Here is a 27642-nt window from a genome sequence, read left to right as displayed (position 1 = left end):
GACCCCACAGGGGTGCTGCTGGCCTCTATAGCACTTTGTACCCACAGGGGTGTAGGCTCACAGCTTGGGGAGCCAAGCATGTCCTGCAGGCACACGCTCACCCCCTCAGCTGGTACCCTCCTATAGTGCCACTTGGCAGAACCATCCACCACAATTCTTCCTCTCACAGAGTCCTTGTGAAAAATAAAGGTAATAACATGGGAAGCACCCAGAGGAGAGCCTGACTGAGCAGGACCTCAGAAAAAAGCCACCGCAGACCACTGGGAGTTGGACTAACACGTGGGCATGCCATGCTAGGTAGCACATTCCACTATTTTTAAGCATTTACTGCCCAGCTCCACAGAGCACCAGTGTGCTTCTCTCTTTCACCTGAGAGCCAAGCCCTGAGTGATAAGAAGGGATGGTCCATTTAGCAAGAGCTCAGACCATGGTCATAGACAAGGGCCCCAGAAAGGCAAGGGGCAGTGAAGGAGAATAGGGAGGTGGGCATTGATAGTCTAATAAGGGGAAGAAGAAAGGACAGGATAATGTCCTATCTCCATGGTAACACTATCTTGGGGGCTAGCAGCAGAGGACACCCACCTAACCTCACACCCTGGCTTTGGGGTGCTATCCTTAGGAGCTCCCATCTCTTAGCTACTGCCCTTGGAGTCATCTCTCCAGCTGCTCCTGAGTGTCATCCCTGCCCCACCATTGCTGGTGACTGCCTCAACCCGCCTCTCCACTCACCCCACTAGATGGCTTGGCATGCCATGGGGCATGTTTTGCTGTCCTTTCCAGCTGCCTGCATGGGTACCACAGATCAGAGCTTCTCAGAACCCAGGAGTATGAAGGCCTCAGGAAAGCAAGGATTTCAGAATGCCACATCCATTCTGTGAGAGCAGCTCTTCCTTAAGAGGAAATCATTCTGAGAAGGTGATGAATAGTAGCCACATGGTTAATTGTTTGAAAGAAAATGGATTATGCCATTACCCCTTTTGGCACAAAAATAATTTTCAGTAAAAGGTTAAAACCATCATGTTGTATCAATGAGAACTGTTCCATTATTCCAAGAATGATTGATTGGAAAGTACTTTACTTACAAGAAAATCACAGTGATACAATACAGCTTCCACTTTTAAAGCACTTTCCATTTTAAAAAATCATACCAATGTATAAAAATAGTTATACTGAAGATGTGAATCAACAGCACTCGAAAGCCTTGTGGTATAAATAGATTCAACAATGGGACTATCAAGGAACTCTGGGCCATGACAACCTAACCTCCGTTTTCACTAACAGAAAAGTAACATGTGGTTCAAGCTGGGCCACCTTGGAAGAGATCTTGGGAAGAACACATGGAGGAACTAGAACCACTATGTCAGGTCAACTCAAAGCACTGGGAAAGGCAGTGGGAGAGACATAGGGGACAAAGAGTTTTCAGACTGTCTCATGTCACAGACCTGTACAAAAAACACACAGAACAAGGTATTCAGGATCCTGAGAAATACCAAGAGACGCAAGATACTTAAAGAGATTGGTGATTCCTTCCCTTAGTCCTTCCTCCCTGCTGCCTGCCTCCAACAAACATTTACAGGTGGTATAATATTAACAGAGCATGGAGTCAGCTGGGTCTGGATGCCGGTTGCAGCTCTGCCATTAACTAGCTGATATGATCCTGAACAAATAATTTAGTGTCATTTCAGGGGAAGTGGGACTGTCATAAAGAAGAAATGAAGTTACACACACACACACACACACACACACACACACCCCACCCAGGTTGCTTCCTACTACAGAGCAAAGAGTAAAAGTTACCTACCTTCCACTCCTCTGCAAGGAGTAGAAGGACTTTTCGATTCCTCTCATGATTCAGTTTCAAGGAGCTTTTCCGTTATTAGACATAATGGGGCTTTTCAGATGGGCCTTCATGTTTTTGACCTGATGGCCCCGTCATCCAGGTGCCACTCTACATCTTTGTGTTTGGAAATTTCATGGTCCAACTGCTGCCTCTTTGTGAAAAAACATGGAACCCCCTGCATTTCAGTTCTGGTGAAGTCAAGACCAGGCAACTAGGAGTAATTCCTCAGCAAGCATTAACTGAATGTGCAGTATTGATAAGGCATTGTAACTCTAAGGACTCATCAAGGAAAGATAGAGACAAGATGTCTGATCTCTCCTAAGAGTTTAACACATGGGGGTTGCCTCACCTCCATTTTTTGGTAAAAAACAAAAGAAACTAGCTGTAGTCCTGGCATGTTCCTACCATTACAGCTGTACTTGCCACTAATAGCTGTAATCTCATTTTTCTGCATCCACTGTCACAGCAGAAAGTATTCTTCTCAGTCCCCTCAACTTGCAGGTGGGTGCTACTGCCTGGGCCTGAGTTGCAGAGGAGACTCCTCTGTGAGATGGGCTAGTCCCAAATGAGCAGGAGGTTTCTCAGTTTGTTTCACACTGACTTGTAGCAGATATGCACATGATCTTTAAAAAGAGAGAAATCATCCAGAGACAAAAATTATCCCATTTGCAAATTCACAAAGAATGACTGATGATGGTTCTTTCAGTTCTTTATTCTTTAATAGTTTTTCATTTTAAAAGATAAAACTTGAAAAGTTGCAGTAATCCCAGATACTCTTAGCCAAGTTTCACTAGTTGTTAGCATTTTGCCACATTTCTTTTATTACTGTCTTTCAAAATATATAAACACACTTTTTTTTTTTTTGATGAACCATTTGAGAGTAAATTGTGGACATCATGACTCTTTACCTCTTAATACTGCAGGATATATCTCCCAAGGACAAGAACATAACAGCACTACAATGTGGTTATCAAATTTAGAAAATTTAACACTGAAATGATCTTATGTGCATAATCCCATAAGGTCCCAATTGTATTCTTTAAAATTTTTTTCCAAGATCCCATCAAAGATTATATGTTACATTTAATTTTCTTTGCTGTTTTAGTCTCCTTTCATATGAAACAGGTTCTCAAACTTTTTTATCTTTTAGTTATCATTTTTTAATTTTTTTGTATTTTGGTTTTCTAAGTACATATATGTCTATATCTATCTATATACACACATACTTTTTTTCATTTTGCTAAAAAAATTAAGATTCTGCATCTCTGTTCATTAGGGATATTGATCTGGTTTTTTATTTGTTTGTTTTTTTCTTTTTTTCTTGCAATGCCATTGTCTGATTTTGGTATCACAGTAATAATGCCGGCCTCATAAAATGACTTGGGAAATATTCCCTTGACTCTTCTATTTTCTGAAAGTTTGCATAGAATTTATATTATTTTGTGCTTAAATGTTTGCAAGAACTCTCCAGTAAAAACATCTAGTCTAGAGTTTCTTTGTGGGAAAACCCCTCATTTTTAAGACAGGAAGAATTTATCTTTGCAATTTCTATCAGCACTGTGTAGCACTGAGAATGAAGGGAAATCAAGTTGTAAAAATCCTTGTTGTCTAAAGATGCTTGCAGCACACACACCTCCACTAAACACTATGCTTCCTTGGCCTTAGCAATAGTGAAAAGCAATTGAATGTTTTATACAGAATGTTTTCAGATACTGATGTGATTTTTTTTTAACTTTTAAAAAAATTATTCTGAGCCAGGCACAGTGGGGCACACCTGTAATCCCTGCTGCTCAGAAGGCTGAGGCAGGAGGATCACAAGTTCAAAGCCAGCCTCAGCAAAAGTGAGGCACTAAGCAACTCAATGAGAACTTGTCTCTAAATAAAATACAAAATAGGACTGGAGATGTAGCTTAGTGGTTGAGTGCCCCTGAGTTCAATCCCTGGTACCCTCCAAAAAAAAGAAAAAAAAATCTGATTTATTGAGACATAACATTTTCACATCTTTATGGGATATTTTATAGTGATTCAATACATGTACCTAATGTGTAACAGTCAAATCAGGGTAATAAGCTTGCCTTATCTTCCACTATGCATCATTGTTATGGCTGGGAATGTGATACTCTTCTAGTCATTTTGAAATATATATTGTTTTAATGATTAGTTACCCTACTATGCCAAAGAAGAACCTGAAGTAATTCCTCTATTCTGTTGTTTGAACCCCTACTGAACTTCTATCCATCTCTCCTCCCCACTGCCCTTCCAGTCCCTAGTGACCACTATTCCATTCCTTTCTTCTACAAGATTGACTTACTCATATACACAAATGAGTGAGAACATGTGGTATTATACAGTTTTAAACTTTCTGTAGCCAAATAAATATCCCATTATCTAACAATTAGTTTTAAATATTTAAAACTAATTCCTGTCCATGATGCTAGAATGTTTCCCCTCGGCCCTGTGCTCTTCTCTGATCAGGCTGAAAGGTCAAAGTGAGGGAGGCACAGAGGCATGGCTTACCTAGTCATTAAACATTTTTATTAACATTTTTTGAAAAATGTACAAGCTTATAACAAACAATATAAAGGGGAAAAATACTGCCCCCATACCTTGCAAATAAGAAAAAATACAATAATTTGATACATATTTGTCCTCATTCTCTGAATTCTTAAATACATACATACTCATATGACTTTTTTTTTTTTACTTTTTTCCTTCTTTTTTTCCCTCCATGGGAAAATATCTTTTATGCTCAAATATCTTTTTTGGCTTAACTAAAGGACATTTCTCCAAATTGCTGACATTTTCTTATTAATAATTGCATACTTTTCCAAATTAAAAATCTACTAGTCTATTCATCCATTCTCCTGTTTCATTGACTATTTCCAGTGATTTCCTTGGAAAACAGTGCAGCAATAAGCATATTTGTACATATACCCCTAATTATGCACAAAATACAGGAGTTTTTACTTCTGCTGGAGAGTCCCCAAAGCAGGATTGCCAAGTTAAAGGGTGTACATATTTCCTAATCATTGAGCACATTTTCATGTGTTTATTGTTTACTGTTTACATTTCCTTTTCTGAATCTGCATGTCTGTATCTTTTTGCAAGCAGTTGAAAGGTGTTCTTTGACCATTAGAGATGTCATGTGTATTGGAAGAATTTTCATCAAATTTGTGCTTTTGTACATCTGACTTTATTTAGTGTCTTAGGACATATAATTTTTAATTTAAAAATTTAAAATACTTCCCTTTTTGTTATGAATTTGGGGGTTTACTAGTTTACTTGTGGCCTTGCTTCCTAGAGTTACACAAATACTCACCTAAACTTTCATCTTATTATTTTTATTGTTTTATTTTTTATATCTAACCTTTTAACTACCTGGAATTTAGTTGTGTATAATTTAAGGAGGAGAAATAAAGTCTTAGAATCTTAAGAGTTTGCCACTCCTTTTCATATCTTGTAGTGTTGTCCATCTCTTGTACGTCAAAGACTTTCTAATGGTATTTCATAATATATCCTCCATGCAGCTCAGAGTTTTCTCATATCTACTGCTATGCTGAAATGGAGGTCAGTTAGGAATCATATCTTTTTTCATTGCATCCTTCAGACAAGAGTGGTGAACACTGTTCAGCACTGAGGCACGAAGGAAACACTTATGTAAGCTTTTCTATGACTCCTTGGCAAGTGTAATATTGACTGCTTTATGTAAACAAAGGGAAATGTGGTTCTCCTTAAAGCCACTCCCTGAGCTCACTCTGTTCCTTCCGCCTCTGGGGTCTTTGTTCTTCGAGGCCTGCCTTCTCTCTAGAAGTCTGGTTCATTCTATAAGGACTCCCTTCAGGGAGGCTTTATTCAAATCCTTTCTTAAAATCCAACTGCATTTATAAGCTCTGCCACTGTTTAGTGTTTGATCCACAGTGGATTTTGCTTCTTTTCTAGTACCCATCACTGTGCTGGGCACATAGCTCATTGAATACTTCAGCTGCAACTAAAACAATCTCATGCCAATCAAGGCTCTTTGTAAAGGCTGAAGAACAGCCTCAAGATTTGTCATGAAAACTCTTGGGTCTAAAGAACTAGCAAATGGGAAAACTGGAAAGTGCCCCCTGAATCTGTTGAATACCAGAATAATTTTTCAAGTAATATCATGTAACATCTAAATTGTTTTAAGCCGGGTGTGGTGGCACATGACTGTAATCCCAGCAACTGGAGAGGCTGAGGCAGAAGGGTTGCAAGTTCGAGGCCAGCCTCAGCAACTTAGCCAAAGCTGGATTTGATTCTCAGTTCAGACAAAAAGAAACAAAGGAAGAAAGAAAGGAAGGAAGAAAGGGCGAGGAAAAAAAAATGAGAGAGAGCAAAGTGACTACAGTGGCAAAACCTTGGCCAAGTGATGAAAGTTAGCATCATCAGTGGTAAGCCATATTGACAGTATCTACCCTTGATACGATGAGAATGACACTTTACTCTTGTGGTCTTCCTTCCAAAACTATAGCCACAGCCTGACCATGAGGAAAAAATACACAAATCCCAATGAAACAGATTCTACAAAACCTAATCAGTCCTCAAAACTATCCAAGTCATCAAAACCACCTAAGAAACTGTCAGGGGCTGGGGATGTGGCTCAAGTGGTAGCGCACTCGCCTGGCATGCGTGCGGCCCGGGTTCGATCCTCAGCACCACATACAAAGATGCTGTGTCCGCCAAATACTGAAAAATAAATATTAAAAAATTCTCTGTCTCTCTCTCCCTCTTTCTCACTCTCTCTCACTCTTTCTTTAAAAAAAAAAAAAAGAAACTGTCAGCCCATAGGAGTCTAACATGACAACTAAATGGGATCCTGCAACAGAATAAAGATACGAAGGAAAAACACAATCCTAATAGAGTTCAGTTAATATATCAGTACCATTTCATCATTGTGATAAATGTACCACATTAAGATATTAACAGGTCTGTGTGTGGGATATATGGAAACGCCACTGTCCTTGTCCCTTTTCTATAAATCTAAAACTACTCTAAAATTATGTTTTTAAACTATACAGTGTGGACAACAGGTTGACCACATGCTTATCTTCACAACTGTGTTTTTCATTACAGGGTGCTGGTGACAGCTTTGTGGGAGCTCTGGCCTTTTACATGGCTTATTACCCAAGTTTGTCCTTGGAAGAAATGCTCAGGAGATCCAATTTCATCGCAGCAGTCAGTGTACAAGCTGTAGGAACACAGTCATCTTATCCATACAAAAAAGACCTTCCTCCTACTCTGTTCTGATTACTGTTATCCCTCAAGTAAAGATACCTGGAAATAAAATGAACCTGAGGTGACCATTCCTAGCTAACACTTACTAGAAAATGTCCTCTCTCTTCTTTGTAAATATTATGTTCATTTAGGAATCACATTCAAGTTTTCATTTACTTATTTATAAGGATGATCCTTTGCTTTTCATACATTCACAAGAACCAACTATAATTAGATTCCACAATCAGGATCTGTGTAAAACTTATCACTACTCAGGACCAGCATATTCTATTGCCTGTAGATTGATAATTTTATGTGGCACCATACAGCAGGGGTGGTGGATACCAGCCTCTAGAGCCAGAGAACAGAATGTTCAATAAGGAGAAAAGGAATAAGGATTCAATCTCCCAAGTACTTAGAGGTGGCCAATACTCATTCTTTAGCTCAAGTATTATCAAACTTCAGGTTTTCTACATAAACCAAAAGTTTCCATATTTATTGATATTGTTTATATATCAGCAACTTATTTTTTTAAAATGTAAACACCCTGTGGGCCTCGTTCAGCTTAAGGGCTGAATACACATTTGTTAGGTCAGATGTTAAGGCTTTTTGTTTTTTAAAGCAATTCATGCAGGACACAAATCCTTCACATGGCTTAATTAGGATCATGTAAGACTTCTCTTGTAACCCTAGACTCTATTGTGTACAGTTTCAATCTAAATATAACTGAGATCTCACCTGTTACTGCTTTGAACCACAGCTTTAACAAAAGATGCCATAAAATAGCTGATTGACTATAATGCCACAAGCCCTTAAGACTCAACAACTGTTCACATCCAATTCCATTTCCAGAGAGCTGTGCCTGCTTTTCCTCTAGAGGCAGATTGGGCCATAGGGAGGGAACACCTGCTACTTTGGAACAGCACTGCTTCTCAATGCTGTGGCCAGGGCAGGCACTCATCTTTCTCCCATACAAGTGCTTAAGATAGGACAGGATATGAACCAGCAAAGTTCAAAGAGAAGGAGGGGACAAAAATAAAAAATAATCCTTTCAGCCAGAATTTTGAGAAATAAAGGAGAAAACTGGAATGTTTTGAAAATATGAGGGTAACAGTAGCCTATGCAAGAAAATATATGGATCTGGGCCAAGAGGATTACCAAGTTTGAGGCCAGTCAGGGCAACCTGGTAAGACCCTGTCCCAAAATAAAATTTTAAGATCTGGAATGGCCAGGTATGGTGGTGCGTAGCTATTTTCCCAGTGACTCAAGAGGCTGAGACAGGAGGATCACAAGTTCATGGCCACTCTTAGCAATTTAGCAAGACCTTGTTTCAAAATAAATAGGACCGGGAATTTAGCTTAGTGGTAAAGTGTCTGTGAGTACAATCCCCAGTCCAAAAACAAAGGGGGAAGTTAGGGTTGGGGAACATAGCTCAAGAGGTAGAGCAATTGCCTAGTACACACTGTGCCCTGGGTTCAATCCCCAGTATCACCAAAAAAAAAAAAAGAGATCTAGGAGATAAAGGAGTCTGAAACTGTCTAAAAATCCTAGGTACTGCTTTGGTGATCTGGACTTGAGAATACGAACCAATGGCATTTTTCCTAATTTTATATAAGCACAAATCACAAACAGAAGTTCTCTTAGTTTCCTTTGTTGTCCTTCCTGCTCATCCTTGTCACCCAATTCCATCATTATACGGGGAGGGGGGGGTCTTCAAGATCACCTGGAGTGCTGCTCTGTCCATTCTATAAAATACAAGCAGCAATCTAGAAGTTCTTGCATAAGTCTCACCATGGAAAAATATGAAACAATGTTTTTTTCTTAGGAATGTGGTTGCTTTTTAAATTTTTAAATGGGAGGGGAAAACATCACTAAGAGACAATGGCACAGGCTATTTTAATATTTTTTATTAAGGGCTATAAAAATATCCAGAAAGATAAATAAACGCGAAGCAACGATGTCTGTCCTAATATGAAGAACTTTCTTTCACTGCATTGTTTCCCTTCACAATGGCCTTGAAATCACAGGAGGCAGTGATGCCACGCCATTTCCTCTTCTTTTATTACAAGCTGTGGGATTTCTGAATCAGTATCCCCGCCCTCAGTCTTCTCATTTATAAATCAAGTTCATTTTCAATCCATTGTTCAGAGAGAGCGTATTTTTTTCTGTTCCGTGAAGAGGACTTTTTTTTTCACTGTGGGGGGAGAAAAAAGGGTTGTAGAAGAAAACTAAAAAGTGTCATCAACATTTTTAATAAAAATATGTTATTAGGCCATTAAGACCTCTCCTCTCTCACATTTTACTATTCCTCTGTCATGAGTTTGAAGGTGATCTGTAAACTCAGTTCCTCAATTCCAGAGTCAAGAAATGACTAGAGGGAAAGACTACTCACCAGCAAATTAGTAGCATCCTTAGTATTCCACAAGGTCATACTTTAATCAGTGTGAAATATTCACATTAAAAAAGAAAGTGACAAACATGGAAACACTCAATGTCTTCACCAGCTGAGGTCCACTCCAGGAGCAAGTAAGCAAGAGCAGGCTGGGAGCTGGACCCAGAACCAGAGCAGCAAGAACTGAGCAGGACAAGGAAGAAAAGGCAGCCTAATGGAAAGAGTAAATACCACGGTACTTCTACTTTCCAGAGCTGTTCTAATAAACCCAAATAGGAACATCTTACTTTAGTAATGAAGTATTATAACCAAAATCTCAACATTGTAAATATGACAAGAATATAGTTCCCTGGGATGGGGGATCCCTATCTTCTTGGATAAAGTCAGGTAGCTACCTGCGGATGTAGCTCAGTTGTAGAGCACTTGCATAACAGACACAAGGCCCTAGATTTCATACCCAGTCTCTCTCTCTCTCTCTCTCTCTCTCTCTCTCTCTCTCTCTCACACACACACACACACACACACACACACACACACTCACACACGGGAGACCAACCTTACACGTGACTGAGTTACACTCCCCGGATGGGTGCTGAGGCGCTCAGTCACAGAAATGTGGCAGAGCTTTCCCCACCCTTCTTGGGTACAAGGGTCTTGTCATCGTGCATGGGTGTGCTTGCTACAGTCCCATGGGTGAAGCTACGCTCACCTGTTCCTTTGTAATATTACCCCTTGCCCTGTTTAGGATAGAATCTTCCATGGAAGTGCCTTGTGTGTGTCCCCTTCTCTTACTGTGCCCTTGGGTGTGGCCTACCCAGGTGTCAGTCAACCTGACAGTGGACATCATGAAGACAGACTCAGCCCCCTGAAACCTGACCCCTTGCCTCATTTGAATAGCTTCTCCTCAATAAAAGGGGTCAGCGCATGCTCTCTCTTTCTGCAGACCCTTAAGGTCAGAGGAGCCGTCACAGCAACCCCAAAGAAAAAGGTATTTGTGTCTCTTGTATGGTTATTTTGTGCAGGCCGATTAGCCCAGTTTAACTGGAGTGACCCCTGAGCCTTTTAGTTGTGAGAACAGAAGCCTGGCGCGCGCGCACACGCTACATGCTAGGAAAATAAGGGTTCCAGAGTCCCCTAATGCCCTAGAACCCACAATTAACTTCTAACCACTTCCCCCTACACTCACCCCACTTGATTCCTCTTTGCCAAAAAAGGCAATGCACCCAAGGAAGATTCAGGAACTCAAGGAATGTGACCTAATAACTCCCCAATAGTCTCTACCATACAAAATAATTTTAGCTTTGTATTTTCTTCTTCTTTATCACAACGGACAGAATCTCTATATATGAGATTCCCAAAGTGTGATTAAGTATTAGCCAAATAGGGCTAGGGCTGTAGCTCAGTGGCAGAGCACTTGCTTATTATTAGCACACATGAGGCACTGAGTTCAATCCTTAGCACTGCATAAAAAATTAAACAAAGACATACTGTCCACCTATAACTATAAAAAAAAAAATAGCTAGGTAGCTTGTTTAAAATAGATTCTTGTTTCTCACCTCCACCCCTACACTAATTCTGGTTCAGTAGAGCTAGAAATGGACTAGAAAACAACATTTTTAAAAACTCCTTAGACAATTCTAAAAGGCAGCTGAATTTAAAAACCATTAACCAGTTAACAGAACTTCACCTAAGAAATGAATAAGAATACTACATAATACAGACATTGAATATATGGGATATTTTTTGCATACTTCATATCATCTAAAATATAAGTAGAACTGCTCCTCCTAAGACTCCACTCCTCTAAGGAGGACCTACAAAGCACTACAGATGTTAGTAAAGACACAACACACTTTCCAAAATAATGCTGTTTAGAAATATTTTCTGTGTGTTTTTCTTCACGAAGGCAAAAGTTGAGCTAAAAGGAGGGTTGGCATTGTAGCTCAGTGATAAGAGTACTTTAGCATCTGCAAAGTCCTGGATTCAATCCCTAGCACCACCAAAAAAGAAAACAAAGGGAGGCAGGGGACTTATCTCACTGAGAAGCAATCAGGAGATTATTTAAATGACCAAGAGAAGGAACAAATAAGATTAATACAACAAGGTTTTATTCAGGAAAATTCTTTCATTCACTGTAGTAATTCCTTTAATTCAAAAGAACAAACATTTTATTCCAAGGAACTGTGCTAGACAATGCAAAGTTTACAAAAGTATGAGATGCACTTGTCTATAATCCCAACCCTCCAGGAAGTTAAGGCCAGAGGATTGCACTTTCAAAGACAGCCTGGGCAATATAGTGAATCCCTGTCTTAGGAAAAATATATAAACAAAAAGCCAGGCACAGTGGTGCCTGCCTGTAATTCCAGTGGCTCAGGAGGCTGAAGCAGGAGGATTATAAATTTGAAGCTAGCCTCAGCAATTTAGAGAGGCCCTAAGCAACCTGGTGAGACCCTGTCTCAAAATATAAAATAAAAAGGGCTGGGGACGTGGCTCAGTGGTTAAGAGCCCCTGGGTTCAATTCCCAACATACACACACACAAAAAAAAGAGTTCCTGATTTAGTACTCATGAGGTACCCATATGAATTTCCAATAAACCCTTTAAGAACCTAAAGATTAAGGTGAAAGTAATAGTGACAGAAGGCCCAACAGAGTAAAACTTAGCCCTTAAAGGAGCAGCATTTGGATGACTAAAGCAGGAAAAGTGATAGGTGGCAGGAATCACAGTGAGGCTTCATGATCTTAGATACTAGGCTGAACACAGGGGAAAGTTCTGATTTTTTAAAAAATTAAAAGTTTAGAAAGATCAAACTGGCTCCCTATAACAGAAAGAACAGGGAATTGGGTTTAGAATCATTGATTCAAACTTTGGCTCTATCATTTGTAGCTCTGAGTCCCTGGACAAATTTCCCAAAATACTCTATCCTATTTCTTTCCCTGAGAGAGAACTCCAACTCACTTATAGAGTTGTTTCCAGATACACAGAAGGACTCAATATGTGTTTACTGAGCTGAAATGACACAATGCTATCCACAACCGTAAACATAAATTTTCTGTCAAAATATTTGCTGCTTAATTCATAGAAGAATTAATATGTCAAGTTCTTTCCCTTCAGCTAACCTAAATCTATTCTGTTTCAATTAAAGTCTATATTATCTTGTTTAGTCACCCAAGGAATTAAAACTGACAAGTTTTCATTCTCTTTATGATAAACAAAGTTTAATAAGCTTAGGCCTCAGCTTTAATCCTTCCTCCCTGGATATTAGCATCTAGTTTTACATTAGGAAAGTTGAGTCTGAAAGGACAGGAGCAGATACAGCTGGTTCTTGCCAAAGAGTTTACTAGAAAATGCTCAAATAACTGGGAATATTTATTTCCTTACCTGATTTCCTTCATAAAACAAAACATTATCCTCAAACTAACTTAACTCATGTCAGTAAAATATGCTAGGAAAATTGCCAAGCTATTAGGTACCCTGGGCAATGCGACAGGCTCCAAGGCAAACATCTTCATCACAAAAGTCTGCAAAGGATCCAATAAGTGGACAGAAAGGCAGGTAGTCTACTATCCCAGAACATCCTTTTCTTCAGAAAAGACAAAAATTGTGCTATCAAGGCTCAAACCATTCCTTATTAGAAAGTCCTAATTGTATCTAAAATTTATATACGAGTCTTTTCTCCCATTTTTTGAACTTATGATCAAAACCAGTTATGGCTATAATCTTTTTTTTTTTTTTTTTTTGGTGGGGTTCTTTTGTCTTTTTTGGAACTGGGGGGTCGAACCCAGGGCTTTGCGAATGCAAGGGAGATGCTTTGCCACTGAGCTACATCCCAGCCCTCTTTTCCCAATCTTAAAATCAACGTGACAAATAAGTTCCCGATACCTACTCCATACTAAGGATGAAAACTCCAATACCTTTTCATACCTATTATTGCAAAAGGTTTTTCAATCAATATTTATTAGTAGTGTGCAAGTTCCTAAAAAACAAACTCTAAAGGAGTTAACATGGTACAATAAAATTACTTCAGTATAAAGTTCACCACTTTTGAGTTTTCACCAGCTAATACAAAGAAATCAGGCAGAAAAACACAACACTAATCTAGCTATCAAACTATTCTTCTACTAATTTTTCTACCACATGAGGAATCATCCTGATATTCAGACTCCTAATTCTCAGGTATAAAACTAGAATTCCCTTTTTATTATGTTAATGAATGATCAGCAATATGAGCAGGAAATTGTATTTCTACTAACAAATGGAACTCAAGCAATTTTAAGCTGACAAATGGACTTCTCAGAACTTTTTAAAAGCACTTCCTGACATTAACATAGTCTTTGTCAATATTATTAAGAAGCAATTATGGTTAGACGTAGTGGCACACACCTGTAACCCCAGCAATTTGGGAGGTTGAGGCAGGATCACAAGATCAAGGTCAGCCTCAGGAACTTACCAAGGCCCTAAGCAATCTATGAGAATCGTGTCTCTAAATAAAATTAAAAATTAAGAAAAGGGCTAGCAATGTGGCTCAGCAGATGAGCGCCCATGGGTTCAATATCCAATACCAAAACAAAACAAAAAAAAAAAAATTTTGCTTGCCAGGTTTTGGTTTTTGTTTTGGCATAAACCTTCACATCAAATGCAGAAACAGGATGGGCTTCCACCAACAGCAATCAGGTTTGAGCAGATTATCTGGCTTTGGGAACACAAGTCTGTTTTAGACAAATACACACCACTTAAAATTGCATGATGGTCTTTTAATGGAGGGCACAAAATGGAAAATAATATTTCCTATTCTCAAAACCAAAAAAAAGACACTACATTTCCTTAACTTACATCTAGACCCTATAACTTTCCACTGTTAGACCATACCTTCCCCTTCGCAAGACACTCTCTTTGTTTCTAGCAGGATACTGCCTATTCTCTTTACATGGTTGGTTTCTTACCTTCATGTCGTTAGTTAATTATCTCTTCCTGGAGATTTTCCCTGACATATTCTATTTAAACTTGAATCTAGTGCCAAGAGCACAAGGTCTTAATCTGGCTTTGTGTCCTGGTATATTCCAAGGCAACAGACTTTAAAAGCATCTGAACCTACGGTGCAGTAATTCTCTGAATCTTACCAAGTGGATCGTAATGCAAAAGAGTCAGTTTCTCCCGGAGTCGGCTTCTCTTGGCGTTGAAGGAGAAACCTGTCCCAGCTTGGCTCACCATTTTCACCAGAAGGGTTCTAAGATTAAAAAGTAAGCTGTTACAAGCTGAGGAAATGGACTAAATTCAGTCATAAGTGGACGGCACATTTTGAGAAGCTTGAGGAGTTGTATTAGTTGTGGACATTAGTTGACCCTGAGAAAGTTTGGTTCTAACACAGCCTATGTTTCCCATAGGGCAGTTTCAATGGTTTGAATTGGGGGGTTTGATCTAACACACAGTGATTTGGTAATGACCTATGAAAATAGTAAGAACAATCAAGCCACATTGGGGAACTAGCCTCAGACATCCACCTCTCATGAGGAACCCATGAGGAGGGGGTATTAATAGAAAAGTACTGATGATCACAGCTACCAAGTGAGGCAATTGTAAAAATGGTTGTCTCATAAGAGCCCTCTCTATTCTAGAGTATGAGTGATAAGAGCACAATTAAGGAAGGAACAAAATAAAGAAACAGAAAGTTTTATATCACTTACATAGCAAACCTTTTGTCCCTTCATACTTTAAGTTACAGTCATCCAAAGGATGAAGTTCATGCAATAAAGACCTTTTAACTCTCCTATACTTTTTCATGTGTCTTGTCTCCCTATGTAGACCATGTCATTTCTCATATATTTTTCAAACTAAATTTGAAACACTTTAGACCACGTTCCACATCACTACATTGCTTTCAATGTTCAACATGGTGCTTCCAAAGAGGCATACATTTGTTGATTATAGCTAAGATGGACAATAAATCTCAATCAAGTGCTTACTTTGAGAAAAGCACTATGGAAAATATAAAGCTGTATCTGTCTGTGTCCTCCAGGAAATAAAGGTATGCTATGAAAATTGAGTTGGTGTATAGGGTCTAAAGGCAATACATATATGACAAATGTCACAAGATATAAAGAACGCAAGAGGCAGGGAATACCTCAACAAAAACCAAAGGCATGGGAAACTTACAGAACGTAGCAGTGGGAAATTCTGACATAAACGAATTGTAGGAAAAAATTTGTGAATCAATAAAAAGCACTGTAGGAAAAACTTTGTGAATCAATAAAAGGGGGCTGGGGCTATAGCTCAACAGTAGAGCGCTTGCCTAGCATGCATGAGGCACTGAGTTCAATCCTCAGCACCACATAACAATAAAACAAATAAAATAAAGTCATTCTGTCCACTACATCTACAAAAAAAAATCTTTTTAATAAAAAGTACTGGGGGGAAAAACACTTAGATACATGTTTTTCATTAACTTTAATTTAAAAAAAAAAAACTAATTTTAAGGGTTGCTTTGTGTTTTAAATCAGAGATTGAACCCAGGTGCACTTAACCACTGAGAGACATCCCCAGCTACTTTTATTTATTTATTTGAGGCAGGTTCTTGCTAAGTTGCTTAGGACCTTGCTAAATTGCAAAGCCTGGCTGTGAACTTTCAATCCTAACTGCCTCAGCCTCCGAAATTGCTGACATTTCAGACATGCACTACCATGCTCAGCTAACATCTTACTGTTTTAAAAGGCTGTTTTAAAACAGCCATTAGAATTTTTATTTTTAAAAGAAAACCTTCAGTTATTGTTTACAAAATTTATCTTTACCAGTCTGTTATTTCTAGTCTCTGTGGTATCATGGAATCTTTACTCTTTACTATTTTTAAAGCGCTTATACCATGAATGCTAAAGATTACAAAACTCATAAAACAGGCCCTGTGATTTAACCAGATTACAACTTATTCTGCTAGATTCAGACAAATGGCCCCTGGTCTCCAGTTTGAGGAAATAGAAAACAAGGTGATAGTCCAAACAGCACACCAATGGTTTGTTTAGAAACAAGAAAATAAGCTCATAAACCCTGGGCCTAGAAAAGACATGAAAGTTCTTTAAGCAAAAAGGAATGCTCACAGAAGCTGCTTCATTGGACAGGAGGGAAATAAAGATGGTTCTCAACTTATTGTTTTTCAACTATACCATGATATGAAAGAAGAGCATTCAGTAGAAGCCAAACTTCAAATCTTGATCATTTCTTAAGGTAGTAATAAGCAGCAAGATACAGCACACAGGCAGCACAAGTGTTCTGTAGGTGAGGTGTATTAAATCCATTTTTGGCTATAATATTTTCCACTTACAACAAGTTTGTCCAGAGGTAACAACATCATAAATACAGAAACATCTGCAGTTTTTAAAAGAGCTCTAAGAACAAAAATCCAACAAATAACCCTTAAAACAACTTTTAGAAAAATCAAGATTAAATGTTTAATACATGGATACATTAGCAGCAACTGAACTGAAAAAAAACTAACATAAAGAAGCAAAGCTCAATTTTAAAAACTTTCACTTACTTTGACTTGCTCTTGGCAACTTTTTGTGTATGTGTAGAGAAAAGGTTGGGAAAGAAAATAAAAACAAATTTATTATCTTATGCAAAGTTAATACAAACGTCAGTAATAACCAAAAACATTTAATTCATTAAGTATATCATCGTTTTTCACCCTAGATATTGAGAACCCGACAGCATTTTATTGAAAGAGTAAAAGAGCCAATCGGATCAACGCTATTCTGAATATAATGCTTTGTACCATCATTTCAGATGGACTGGAAACGTTTTAAATCTTTCTAAGGTCGCATCTACTTCATTGTTTCCTCCTCTTTTAAAGTTTAAATTATTTGCATGGAACAAGCGTCTTGATTGACAGGTCAACCTGTGCAACTGCAACAACCGTCGTTTTAGGTGGGTTGGTAAAGTAAGTCTAAACAAGAAGCCGGCCAGGTGCAGGGGAGCACTGACTCGGGAGCCTGCTTCCACTGCCCAACTGTGTTGTTTCGGGCCATCTACTGCTCCTCTCCGGATTGATTTCCTCACCTTTAGGGCACGAAATATGTGAGCTAGAAATTCTGAGGTCCTTCCCAACCGGGACGTCCTGTGATTCTTCCGACACATCCCTACAGAGACCTGAGGGAAAGCGCCCCACGCTTCCTGACCAGACTCTAAAGTCCCGCAAAAGCTAAGTGAATCCAGACTAGTCCCGCAGACCCCAGCAGTTCACTCGGCCGCGCAGTGAGGCCGCCGCGAACCAGCAACATCCCGGCCGGTTCGTTTTCCCCGCCCCTCATCCTCCGGGGGCCCTTTCACGGCCCCCTCGCCCTCGCCGTAAGCCCCCGCCGCCACCTCCAGGTGCACTTACAGGAGACCACCGACAGGAACATGGCGACCGCACCCCTGGGGTCTCCGTGACGCGCTAAGCGCCCAACCAACAACTGCTTCCGGGGCATGGGCCGGTTCCGGAAGAGGATTTCCAGGAGCTGCCTGAAGCCACGCCCCCACCTGGAACCCGTACATTGTTTAGCTGATTGGTTGTTTTTTAACCGTTCTTTTTCTTTTTTCTTCTTCTTTTTTTTTTTTAAATACAAGAGCACAAATCCATCTTTATTTATTTTCCATTAGTTTACATTCTTGAGTGGTACAGCATCACACACCATTTCAGTTGCTTCGGAATTTGGCCCGAACCATGCCACTATTTCTATGAGCACGAGTTACTTTTCCCCAGATTATTCTGGTTTTGTTTGGTCTGTCACCAGGAGTCACTGTGTTGTTGTTTTTTTGTTTGTTTGTTTGTTTTTTGCTTTGAACACATAAGCACATCTTTTGCCCAAATAGAACTCGGTTTTATCTCTGGCATAAACACCTTCAATTTTTAGAAGAGCTGTGTGTTCCCTTTGGTTCCGGAGACCCCGCTTATAGCCATCAAAAATGGCTTTGCACCACAACTTTCCAGACGTATCTGCATTTCAGAAGTCCTTTTCCCAGCAGGCCTCCACAGGCTCCAAGATGTGGAAAAAAAAGCTGTTCTTTTTTTTTTTATATATAGTTTCAGATGGACACAACATCTTATTTCTATGCAGTGCTGAGGATAGAACCCAGTGCCTCAACACATGCAAGGCAAGCGCTCTACCGCTGAGCCACAACCCCAGCCGGGCTGATTGTTCTTTGCGTGTTGTAGTAGAATTTGGAACCACCGTCTGGAAATGGCCATCGTTAGCATTCAGGATTCGCGCCCAGACTCCTACCCCTGAGTCAGAATTAGGCGCTTTCCTTACTTGTTTCGTTAAATAATGGGAACCACCTGCTTTAGAGCCTCGGTAGCTATGTGGACTATCAGCAGACCATCAGCCCCCACGTATTTCACTAAAGTGTTTTCCCCTTTTAGAAAGCCTCCTCCTACTCAACTCTATCTCCATCCATCTTGTTGAGACCTATTCTCAGTCCCTTTGGAGTCAGGAACCGCACCTGAGTACCTTCTATTCCTGAATTACTTGTCGGGTCTCCAGGAGAGCAGGCCCCTGTGCATCCTTGACTGCCATATCCAAACACCCAGCACAGTGCGTGGCAATAGGGCTGAATAACTGTGATCGGGTGCACTCTCATAACTTGCCTAATACCACAAAACTAGTAAGTGGTAGAGTCAGAATTTAAACCCAGATCTTAGACCTGCTACAAACACCAGTGCCTTTCCTGCTAGTCATGGAGACCTACCACTTTGTCATCATTAATTCTTCATGTCTCTGCAAGGACTGGGTTCCTCCAACATCAGGGACCTCATCAGTAACTTCATTTCCCAACTAATAATCAGGACTTGGGGCTTTATTCTAATCTGTTTTAATTTATTAATTAAGTTTTACAGACCTATACAAATAAGATTTTATTTCATGGATTATCTTGACTGAAAGCAATGAAATTATTTAAAAGAAAATTCAGCTTAGAATAAGGGGACTTCATAGGAGATGCTATCCAATACAATTCTTTCTCTCTTTGCAGCTTTCTCTGGAAAAATACCTTGGTATATAAGAATATTCTCTTCCACAACAAATTTTAATCTCATGGCTTTAGGCATTCATTTATGATCCTTTCTTCATTCTGTAATTTCATTTGGGGGTGCACAATGGCGACTTTTTAATTTCTATCATTCCTTCTTCTTTATTAGTTGGCTTGTTTCTGTAGAGAAAAACTTTCCACCATTACCTGAGGCTGAATGATCCTCCTAAAAAGGCAAAGTAAGTTATTTTTTCTCTTTATCAATAATTAGAGTATGAACAGTTGTTTTCAATGGTGACAAAAATGTTCTTCCCCTTTAACTTTTTTTAGTATCATCTTAATAGATTTTTACTCATTGTTTTATAATCATCCAAAGTGTTATTCTTTTTGATGCTCAGATTTCCCCAAATTTGATCATTAGGAGCCTCTTACAGCTAATCCTATGTTCTTTTGACATGTTCCCTTTCTTCCCCTAAACCAAACCTGGAATCAGCTATTTCCCCAAGGTGCGCTATTTTCTTTTCCTTTTCTCCTCCCTCCGCCTCCCTCCTCCTCCTTCTCAAAGATACATTCTAATACACAGTCATTAGACTAAATTAGTGGATTTGTGGGGTGGGAGGTATACTTGGGATTGAACCTGGAGGTGCTTTACCACAAGCCACATCCCCAACCCCTTTTTAATTTGAGACAGGGTCTCGCTAATGCTTAAGGTTTTGCTAAGTTCCTGAGGCTGGCATCAAACTTAACAATCCTCCTGCCTCAGCCTCCTGAGTTGCTGGAATTACAGGTGTGTGCCACTGTGCCCATCTAGATTAGTTGATTTTAAACTTTATTTAAAATTGTGGAGGGGCTGGGGTTGTGACTCAGTGGTAAGTGCTTGCCTAGGATGCATGAGGCACTGGGTTCAATCCTCAGCACCACACAAAAATAATAAAGTTCATCAATAACCAAAAAAATATTTTAAAAATAATTATAATAAAATAAAGTCATGGAATCTTTATTAAAATTAAATCTAACTCAAAAGTTTACAGTATAAAATGAAGCTGCAGCCAGCTGTGGTTGTGCATGCCTATAATCCCAGCAGCTCAGGGGGCTGAGGCAAGAGGATCACAAGTTGAAAGCCAGCCTCAGCAACTTAGTGAGCCCCTAAGCAACTCAGCAAGACCCTGTATCTAAACAAAATATTTTAAAAAGGACTAGGGATGTGGCTCAGTGGTTGAGCACCCCTGCGTTCAGTCTTTGATACCAAATATAAAAATAAAATGAAGCTACATTTCTGAAGAGATATTCTCAGAATCCTGGACTCCATGGTTGCCAGAAGCTCTACAATACATTATGGCCACACTCTCTTTTAGCCCCATTTCCCTGGATTCTAGTTCAAAGTTTTAGGCAACACACACACACACACACACACACACGCACACACGCACACACACACACACACACAAGGTCCTGCAACCCTTGCCATAGTTCCCACTCTGGGCAACTTCCTTCCCACACTGCCTTACCATAGAAAGAATATTAGACACCAAGTGAAGAGCACGTTTCAAAGAGAAGAGAGTGGACAACTGTGTAAAATGATACTGATGAATATCAAGTAAAATATGAGTCCTGAGATGGGATTTGGCAGGGCAGCTTTCAGGGGGTCTTTACAAAAGTGGTTTCCATGGAAAGGCAGAGGCAAAAGCATGAGGACAGACTCACAGAAAGAGATACTCTCTATAACTATGGTCCCAACATGTTGCCATATGAAGTTTAGAGCATCACCTATGATTTTTTCATGTCAAAATCAATTTTTCAAACTTGTGTTGCGTCCTCTACTGCTTCTTCCACCTCAGTTATGTGACAATTCTATTCTAGTTGTTCTAGTCAAAAAACAACTTGTCACCTCTTTATCTCACATCCATCAGTAAGTCCTGTCACTCATATGTCAACTCATCAGTGAGGACTTCTCTACCTACCCTACGTAAAATAGCAGTTCTTGAACTCTACCCCCAACTCTCTATTCTACTTACTCTGCTTTATATTTTTATTCAATGGCACTTATTGTCATTTAATTTTATTTGTGTACTTGTTGATTTCCTTTTTGTCTGTGTCCATCAAAACAGAACTTTTAAAAAATATTTTTAGCTGTAGATGGACACAATCTATTTTATTTATTTCTTTAATTTTATGTGATGCTGAGAATCAAACCAAGTGCCTCACATGTGCTAGGCAAGTGCTCTACCACTGAGCCACAGCCCCAGCCCAAAACATAACTTCTTAAGATTAGAAGCTTTGTCTATTTTTTTCTCACTGCTGTATCTCCAGGGCCTAGAACAATGTCTGCCACATCCACAAATATTTGTCAAACAAATAAATGAATAAATCTGAGATGAGAGGCATCAAATATTAAGTTATTAATATTTACATTTAAATTGCACACAAGATGCATATTTTATACTGCTAATAGTTTCATAGTTCAGGAAATACTTTTAAAAGAGATGCCATGTTTGGGGCTGAGCTTGTGGCTCAGTGGTAGAGCACTTGCCTAGCATGTGGGAGGCTCTGGGTTCGATCCTCAGCACCACATAAAAATAAATAAATAGAATAAAGGTATTATGTCCATCTACAACTAAAAAATAAATACTTACAAAAAAAGATACCATGTGAACTGTTTTTTTGTTTTCTTTTTGGTTTTTTGGTTTTTTGGTACCAGGGATTGCACCTAGAAATGTTTAACCACTAAGCCACGTCTCCAGTCCTTTTTTTTTTTTTCTTTTTGGCACTGAGCCACCTCTCCGGCTCTATTTTTGTATATTATTTATTTATTTATTTTAATATTTATCTTTTAGTTGTAGTTGGACACAATAGCTTTATTTTATTTGTGCATTTATGTGGTTCTGAGGATCTAACCCAGGGTCTCCAATGTGCTAGGCGAGTGCTTTACCACTGAGCCACAACCCCAGCCCTCTATTTTGTATATTATTTAGAGAAAGTGGTCTCACTGAGTTGCTAAGCACCTCGCTTTTGCTGAGACTGGCTTTGAACTCATCATCCTCCTGCCTCAACCTTCCGAGCTGCTGGGATTAAGGCATGCACCACCATGCACAGCTTTTGAAAGGCCAAGGTTCGTCGTTAGAGATTAAAATGCACACACACAGATAGCAGTGACAAAGATGAAGCACTTTACTGCAAGCTGGTTCTAGCTTATATAGAAAGTGAGAGTCAATTATCTTAAACTAGGAAGCTCCCGGGGCCAATCATAGTAAAGGTCAGATCATCACCTACGGTGCACACACGTCCACCCTGCATAAGATTCATGGGGGGCATGAGCTGTCCACAATCACGGAAGACGGGAGGACCAATTAGAAGGCTTTCAAGGGCTGGGGATGTGGCTCAGCGGTAGCGCCCTCGCCTGGCATGCGTGCGGCCCGGGTTCGATCCTCAGCACCACATACCAACAAAGATGTTGTGTCCGCCGAGAACTAAAAAATAAATATTAAAAAAAAATTCTCTCTCTCTCTCTCTCTCTCTCTCTCTCTCTCAAAAAAAAAAAAAAAAAAGGTTTTCAAAACAACTTGTTATCCGCCCACTGGCAACTTGCCCATCGCCATGTTGCATTAGGGGCTCCTTATCTGAAAGGCCCAGGGAGTTCTAGCTGCCCAATGGCAATTTGCCCACCGCCATGTTTGAAAGGCCCGGGGAGTTCTCAGGAAGACTCCCAACAGCTTTCAGTCCTTTTTATATCTTATTTAGAGACAGGGTCTCACTAAGTTGCTTAGGGCCTTGCTAAATCGCTGAGGTTGGCTTCAAACTTGTGATTCTCCTGGCCTCAGCCTCCCAAGTCACTGGGTTTACCAGCTTGCGCCACAACGCCAGGTTTAAATTCTTGAATAAAGTGGAAAGGAGGTGATGGCTTTCTAGTTTCATTAGTTCATGCAGCATCCACCTGCTACTTACACCTCACACACTATTGGCAGCTGGTAAGTGTTAATTAAAATGTTTATTAATACAAATGTAATTCATTATTTTTTTCACCTGAATTTACATAATAAGCCCTCTGTACCTTATAAAAGTGCAGAACCATTACAGTACTGCGGCAGTCCAGAGGTAAAAGGTGCAGGCCTTAGAGGAGGAGCACCAACTTTGGGAGATGGGGTGCCAAAGGGAGGAAAAGATGGAGATGGAGCTGTTCAGCCTGGATTCCCAGCCCAGAGAAGCAGATGAAGGAAGAGAACACCCATTCTGGGTCCAGGCATCTGCACTGTGTTGGCAGAGACTGTTGCCATCACTTAGTGATGAGATTCAAGCCCAGGGATCTGGAGCCTGTGCCTTTTCCCTCTGCTGTGCTGGTGGGACCCTGACTGCCCATTGTCCAGCCCACTGTCACCCCTACATCCTGCCTGCCTGGTAGTCAGGGAGCACATCCAGGCTCTTGCCATAGTGTTAGTAATGTTGGTTTTCTAACCTATCCCAGGGACCTGGGAACATGGGTAGTGATGGAAGGGTGACTTTGTGGGAGAAGCCCAGGCTTCCTGCAGAGAGTTTTACCTTTACAAGCTCGGCTGCCTCCAGGCAGATCAGATATCATCAAAATTAGGTGCTCTGCCTCAATTGTTTAGTATTACAGCAAAGACTTCCTGAAGGAATAAGGATGAAAGCTGGGGCCACCCACCGGTTCAATCTGTGTGTAGCAGATATCCTCAGGTAGATATTCAGTGCTCTCATCATCTGCCCCCTTCCCAATTTGGCCCATCTCTCTTCACTGGGGCCTGCTGGGTGTCAGTACCCTTGGGGAATCTTCTGACCCTGTACCTTCTGACCTCAGAGTACCTGCTTGGCTTCCCTGTGCTCCTGGGGTCACCAGTCTGCTCCCTACTCTGGGATCTAAGGGCTTCTGATTTTCTGTATGTCACTGCTCCACTCAAGCAGGACTTCCGAAGACAAAGATGCTGTGCTACTCACAATTTTGACAAGTAGGAACTGGCCACCTTTTACACCAGGGAACTCTGCCTCAGGTCATTTTGTCTCCTCAACCATACCTAGTGGGAAGAACAGACAGGACAAAAGCAAAGGTACAGACAGACCTAGAAAATAGACTGTGAGCATCTTTCTGTTGTAGAGTGGGAATAAGTGAAGTAGGTCAACTAGAAAGGAAGGCCCGGGGCCAGGTAATCAGGGAAGCAGGATTGTAGAGTTGGGAGTCAGGCCTTAGTTCTGTGTGCAGCGGGAAGCCTTAAGAGTTAGGAGATGCATTCAGACTCTGTAGTAGCAGCATCTGAGATCATGCCATTTTCTTGCCTAATTGGGAAGGAGGCAGTGACTCTCCAATCCCACCCAAAGGCCCCCCTCCCATAGTCATTTCCCTGCCGTGCATATTAATGACTGTTTAATAGTTAACACATTTATTTGGTGTTTCCTTAACAATTTGCAAATTCTTCATGTTTATTACCTTTTTGAGAGGGAGAAAAGGATGGAGGGTTGTGTCCCAGATGCCTTTGACAATTTGCTAAAAGCTTTGGCTTTTCAACCTTCATTATTTGATCAGAAAGTAACTTCTTCCTGCTGAGTGTGGAGGTGCATACCTGTAATCCAAGGGATTTGGGCAGCTGAGGCAGGAGGATCTTGTATTTGAGACAAGTCTCAGAAACTTAATGAGATCCTACAAGTGGATAGCTGGCTATGCCCTCCTCTGAGTTACTCCATGATATATAGAACAGTAAGCAGTTCTCAGGCTGTTCCTACCCTAGGTGACTCCATTTTGTAAAGCAGTATTTTGCCACAAGCTACTCCATTTTGAGCAAAAGTGCCAAGATAGAATAACTACACATTGTTTGTACAAGTAAACAACCACCATCTGCCTGGCACAACCTTAAGGTACAAATTGTGTGTGTGTGTTAGATATGGAAAAAGACAAACCCCAAATAATGTGGCCCAAGGAGAAGGAATGAAGGGGTCACTTTCTTTCCCAGTGACAAGACAAGCCCTAAGGAGGAAATTTCCATCAAGTCTGAAATGACAGTTTCTGAGACCAAAGCATTGATCCCACCCTAAACTGGCCCTAAACCCCACTTTAGCCAGGGGCTCATCTTCCACCAGGAAAGTGGGTCCATCAGAGGCGTCATTTCATTCCTAAATAAAAGCTGTGCTGAGCCAATCCGTAAAGTTTGCATCTGGCCTGGTCCTTTTGCACTAATGTGTGTATTTTACTGGAGAACAGCTTATGACCATCAGGTGACCCACAATTATTCAATGAATTGCCACCATTGAAAATAACTTGTGAATTTATATTAAATAAGTTATGGACCTGGGTGTTACCAAAAGCTTGGTCCTTGTCCCCAGTGTCAATCTAATAATAAGGACACAGTTTGAGAAAAAGGAAAAAGAAGTTTTTATTGTTTTGCTAGCAAAGGAGAGGCACAGGGGATTCCTGTCTCAGAAGCTATGATTCTCCTCATGGGGGAACAGGTTTTAAAGAGGCTATTCAAAAGCTACATTCCACGGGTTCTGTCCAGAGTTGTAATTCACTTGTTAATTTGGGAGATAGTCATTTCTGAGATCTTCTGGTGCGATTCCCAAAGTCTGAATTACTTCATTCCTGTAGTGGGTTTGTGCTCAACTCTGCCCAGGATAAAAGGTAATTCTATTTCCCCTGAGATTAGGGAGTGAAAGGATAAAAGAAACTGAAGTTAAAATGTAAAGGACCAGGCAGTGTAAAGCTTCTAAGCTGCAAAGCCGGAGTTAAAATGTAAAGGACCAGGTATTGTAAAGTTTCTGAACTGCACACAGAACCTGAAATTCCTGAGGCAGTTAAGACAATACCCAGAACTGCCCATTATATGTGTGTTGAAATTCCCCCCTGACCACTTAGCTGCTTAACCTTGACTACCTAGTTGCTTGATAACCCGGACCCCGAGAAGCTTAGTACGTAGGCACCTCAGGGCCTAAACCAATCAGTTTGAATGTATACCCCACTTTAGGACTGACCTATCACCCCCGCCTGACCTGTTCCCGCCAATGAATGTGCTAATCATGTTTGAGAGTTGTTCAATTTTCCCACGCCTCATGATGATTTGCTCTGATGTATGCAAAGCCCCCGCCCTCCCCAAAAAGTGTACTTAAGCACTGCTTAACCCCTGCTCGAGGCTCTTGGCCGCTCTCCCTTGTTGAGTGAGCACGGAGCCCCAGCGCGCTGGATCTGCAATAAACTCCCCTTTGCTGTTGCATGAGTCGGTCTCTTGGTGGTCTCTTCCTCCGTCGTTCACCGGTCCCTTACAGGAGGAGGAGAGGGGAAGAGAAAGGAACATGTCCATTTTAAAATAAGTTGCTGTGGCAGAGCAGCAAGGACTTATTCAAAGCACATAAAGTAGACCACTATTACATGGGGACTTAGCTCCACAGTAAAGTGGTTGCCTAGCTTGCATAAGGCCCTGGGTTTTGATCCCTTCACCACAAAAAAATTACATAAAACAATTCTGACATGTGGAAGGACACAAACAAGTGGTCTATGTTAATGCAGAGTTCACTCACTTTCTCAAAATAAAAAATGAAAAGGGCTGGGGATGTGGTAGCATGCTCCTGGACTAAATCACAAGTACCACAAAAAATAAATTAATAAAAGCTCTAGGTCAGCTTTTCCAGAAAGCCACCCACAAACAATTTTACCTGCATTTTCTTTCTTTTTTTTTTTTTTTCGGTACTTGGGATTGAACCCAGGGGCACTTAACCACTGAGCCACATCCCAAGACTTTTTTTAATATTTTGTTTAGAAACAGGGTCTTACTAAGTTGCCGAGGCTAGCTTTGAACTTGTGCTCCTCCTGCCTCAGCTTCCCCTGTCACTGTAATTACAGGCGTGCACCACATGCCTGGCACCTGCACTTTCCAGTGGTCCTCAACCTTGACTGCAATCTTATACATTATTCATGCCTGCTTCCTATCCCCAAGGCTTCTTCAATTAATGTAAATGAATTCTGGACATCAGTTTTGGTTTTTTTTTGTGGTGCTGGCTTCATGCAAGTGAGGCAAGTGATCTTCTACTGCTCTATGTCCCCAGCCCCCATGAGTTTTTTTAATTTCCCAGAAGATTCAAAAATATAGCCAAGATCAAAAAGTACTGAGCCAGGGATTCATGGATTCCAGGCTAAGACCACTATCATACAACATAAGTTCCAGGTGTGTCCATTTAATTCACATTGC

The 27642-nt window shown here is 40.4% G+C and overlaps 2 protein-coding genes across 4 annotated transcripts in view; one reads left to right on the top strand and one right to left on the bottom strand.

Moving 5' to 3' along the window:
• Positions 1–7177, top strand: part of Rbks (ribokinase) — an 87589-nt gene extending 80412 nt beyond the window's left edge. For 2 of the 3 annotated variants that reach the window (XM_077791694.1, XM_026393859.2), the window contains exon 8: positions 6935–7177. In XM_077791694.1, coding sequence (XP_077647820.1) covers positions 6935–7108 — 174 coding nt within the window. In that variant the 3' untranslated portion in view covers positions 7109–7177. The remainder of the gene's footprint in view (positions 1–6934) is intronic. The other variant, XM_026393936.2, reaches the window with a different exon arrangement.
• A 1789-nt stretch (positions 7178–8966) lies between these two features.
• On the bottom strand, positions 8967–17922 carry Mrpl33 (mitochondrial ribosomal protein L33). Its single transcript, XM_026411660.2, has 4 exons — positions 17835–17922; positions 16992–17010; positions 14587–14693; positions 8967–9269 (listed from the first exon to the last, which is right to left on the bottom strand). The coding sequence occupies exons 1-4, from the start codon at positions 17920–17922 to the stop codon at positions 9220–9222; spliced, it is 264 nt and encodes an 87-aa protein (XP_026267445.1). The 3' UTR covers positions 8967–9219.
• Positions 17923–27642: the final 9720 nt, after the last annotated feature.

The sequence above is a fragment of the Urocitellus parryii genome, chromosome 12, assembly GCF_045843805.1.
Source record: "Urocitellus parryii isolate mUroPar1 chromosome 12, mUroPar1.hap1, whole genome shotgun sequence".
NCBI classification, from domain to species: Eukaryota; Metazoa; Chordata; class Mammalia; order Rodentia; family Sciuridae; genus Urocitellus; species Urocitellus parryii.
This window is presented reverse-complemented; position numbering and strand designations above follow the sequence as displayed.